General features: G+C 56.2%; 1 protein-coding gene across 3 annotated transcripts in view; it reads right to left on the reverse strand.

Annotated features, from left to right (window-relative positions):
* The window catches only part of CNP (2',3'-cyclic nucleotide 3' phosphodiesterase), a 7,988-nt gene extending 4,665 nt beyond the window's left edge, over positions 1-3,323 (reverse strand). The window contains exons 1-3 of one of the 3 annotated variants that reach the window (XM_011929744.1): positions 3,277-3,317; positions 2,527-2,587; positions 1,537-2,209 (exon numbers count right to left, since the gene is read on the reverse strand). In XM_011929744.1, coding sequence (XP_011785134.1) covers positions 1,537-2,152 — 616 coding nt within the window. In that variant the 5' untranslated portion in view covers positions 2,153-2,209; positions 2,527-2,587; positions 3,277-3,317. Of the gene's footprint in view, positions 1-1,536; positions 2,210-2,526; positions 2,588-3,276 lie in introns of all 3 variants that reach the window. The other 2 variants (XM_011929743.1, XM_011929742.1) reach the window with 2 other exon arrangements.
* Between the last annotated feature and the right edge of the window lie 3 nt (positions 3,324-3,326).

Here is a 3,326-nt window from a genome sequence, read left to right on the forward strand (position 1 = left end):
GACTCCGTTTCAAAATAAATAAATAAATAAATAAAAATAAAAATTAGCCAGGCATGGTGGCAGGTGCCTGTATTCCCAGCTACTTAGGAGGCTGAGGCAGAGAACTGCTTGAACCCAGGAGGCGGAGGTTGCAGTGAGCCAAGATCATGCCACTGCACTCCAGCCTGGGTGACAGAGAGAGACTCCGTCTCATGAATAAATAAATATTAAAAGCAACTTTGAGCAGTAGTCACTCCAGGGCAGAGCCACCAGCTCACAGGTACAGGGCTTGCTCCTGGCCAATGTCACTGCAAGCACCACAGTTCACTGCAGAGTTCAAGTTTAGGAGCTGAGAAAAAAGTTCTCTGAGAACCCATACTGGCACAAATTCCCTGCTTCTGTGCAATATACACAATGTCAACAAACCAGAGTGGGGCTATTTCAGGTATGAAGATCATGTAAAATTGGGGGCGGCCGGGCGCAGTGGCTCACGCCTGTGATCCCAGCACTTTGGGAGGCCAAGGCAAGCAGATCACCTGAGGTCAGGAGTTCGAGACCAGCCTGGCCAACATGGTGAAACCCCGTCTCTACTAAAAATACAAAAATTAGCTGGATGTGGTGGCACACACCTGTAGTCCTAGCTACTGGGGAGGCTGAAACAGGAGAATTGCTTGAACCTGAGAGGCAGAGGTTGCAGTGAGCTGAGATAGTGCCACTGCACTTCAGCCTGGGCGTGACACCCTGTGTCAAAATAAATAAATAAATAAATAAAATTGGGGGCAACCAGAAATGGCCTAAAGGCATATAGATGGATTAGTGGGTGACATTTCTCCAACAGGTCACTGCAGGAGAGCCAGCAGGACCCCTTTTTATCCCAAACCTATCACTGGAGCAAAAAGCCCATGCCAAGAGAGAACCCGGTGAGAGCAGCCCGAGTCCAGGGTTCAAGCCCGTAAACCCCACATCCCTCCTGGGCCCGTGTTTTTCCATCTGAAAACAGGTTTTGGCCTAAGTGTGTGTCCTCTGGAGCTGTAAGATGCCACAAACCTATGAGTAAATCAAGTAGCCCGAGGCCTGAGAACCATCCCCAGTGAAGAAGCCACAATAGTCCTAGTTTTAATTTTTTTGCAGCTTACAATTTCATGTCATTATTATTATTATTTTGGAACATGATTCTGCTGCTAAAAATGAGTTGGAAAACACTGGGCTTGATTCCCCCTCTAAGGTTACATTAGAAGAGGACATATTTCCTGTTTTTTCCGACCTCCAAGACAGGGGACGGTGGTCTACACTCAACCTGGGAGAAGGGTGTCAGAGAGAAGAGGGCTAGAAGGAAAGGTGTAGTGGGAGGAAAGGAGCTCTGGGAGGCCCCCGTGTTCCCAATGTGCTGCCAACTCCCCAAGGCTACCACTGGGACACACTGCTTGCCTCTGCCCGCTCTGAGGTGAGCCTTTCTCTGCCTCCTGCTGCTTCGTGCCCCACCCTATGGTCCTATGCCCACAGCGCCCTGTGCCCAGCAAGGTGGGCTTATGAATAAGGCCCCACCCTGCCACCTACATTGTCGCAGCTCCTTCTTGAAGGCCTTGTGGTTCCCCAGCTCTTCCAGGAAGACCTGGCCGGCTTTGCGGAGGATCTCGGAGCTCTTCTTGGACAGGAACCAGCCGAAGTAGAGCGGCAGGAAGTCCTTCTCCAGCCCAGGCTTCAGCTTCTTCAGGTCATCAGCCGACAGCTGCCACTGGTTCTTCTCCTTGAGCTGGGCACAGTCCAGCCGCCACGCCGTCTTGGGCTCCACCAGCACCACCTGGTACTGGTACTGGTCGGCCATTTCAAAGAGCTGCTCCAGCCGTTCCCGCTCGTGGTTGGTGTCATCTAGCACAAGAATTCTGATATCCCGGCGGCGGCAGTAGGCAGCCAGGTCCTCATCGAGCCGCTTGTACTCCTCGGAGAAGGCTCCTCGAGCGCCGGGGGTGATCTTGTAAGCGTCAGCCGACACCATCTTGGTGCCATCACGGTACTTGTCCACGATGGCCCGTGCCAGCGTGGACTTGCCGCTTCCTGGCAGGCCGCGCAAGATAAAGAGCGTCTTGCACTCTTGCAGCGTGGCCACCGTGTCCTCATCCTGAAGGAAGGGAAACTGCAGCTCAGGCTTGTCCTTGGCCCCTGAGGATGACATCTTGTGGAAGAAGATCTTGGGCAGGAATGTGTGGCTTTTTCGGGAGAAGCCTCTGTTCTGTGTAAGGAGGGGAAGAGATGTCAGCCCAGGTCATTCGCGGGCTCCCCGCCGGCCTTACCCCTAGTCCCTAGACCGGGTGTGGGTGCCTTTTGCCCAAGCAGGGCAGTGCTGGACCTTCTGTCCCTTTCGGTCCGGGAGCACCTTTCCGCTTCTGGTCGTGGAGGAGGAACAGGGAAGCTTGTCTGAAGCTCTCCTAAGCGTGCGCTTTCCCCATTGCTGCCACCTCGGAAAGGAAAACGTGCTCGAGGCATGCAGGGCGTGCCAGGAGCCTGCGGTTCTGGGACTGGCCTCACTCTTATATGCTTGGCACCTACTAAGGACGTCCTCTTTGGAGGTGGGGGTCTCTGTGTCTGGGCCAAGCCACAGCTGCCACGGCTGAGTGCACAGAGAAGGGTGGGGAGTGGAGAAGGGTTACCCCAAGACTGCCTCCCTTCCCCCAACAATGGCCGCAACAGATAATACTCTCTTGTCTGGCATGCGGGGACAATGGTCCCACAGAAAGGCTGGTGGGGGGCAGGGCAGGAGAGCACTGGACAAAGGCCCTCTTTCACTGAGCCTGCCACCTCCTCCTCTACCCTCTCCCGGCCCCCACAAAGTCGTAGTCTTTGTGCCTGTCCAGGACAGGGCAGCACAGGGCACCTGCAATCAGGATCCAGCTCTGCCCGCCGCTGTGCTGTGTGTCAGAACCGCCTCTCGGAGCCACTTGTTTTCCTATCTTCTAGAAGCCACAAGGGACGGCAGCTTTTACCGTAAAGGGTCCCCTCCTCTGAACTGGCTCCGCCTCCCGCGCGCACCCGGGCGCGGGGCAGCGGTTCCGCGTGATGAGACGGTCCCGAGGCCCCTCCTGAGGAACGCTACCGTTTCCCTCTCCAGCGGCCTCTCCGGCACTCCGAAACCCCCGCCCAGCTTCTTCCAGATCTCAGGGCGGCCCTGAGTACCAAGACAACTGGAAGTCGAGCCCGGAGCCCCGGGTCCTCGTTTGCAAGACGCTTCCTCCCGAGAGGCCCCGACACTCGTTTCCTGCCCCGGTGCTACCCCGTGCCCGGCCCCGCCCGGCCTCTCACCATGATGAGGAGGGGCGCCGCGGTCGCCGCCTCTGTCGGCACCAGCGCTC

The sequence above is a fragment of the Colobus angolensis genome, unplaced genomic scaffold, assembly GCF_000951035.1.
Source record: "Colobus angolensis palliatus isolate OR3802 unplaced genomic scaffold, Cang.pa_1.0 Scaffold83, whole genome shotgun sequence".
Taxonomy (NCBI): Eukaryota; Metazoa; Chordata; class Mammalia; order Primates; family Cercopithecidae; genus Colobus; species Colobus angolensis.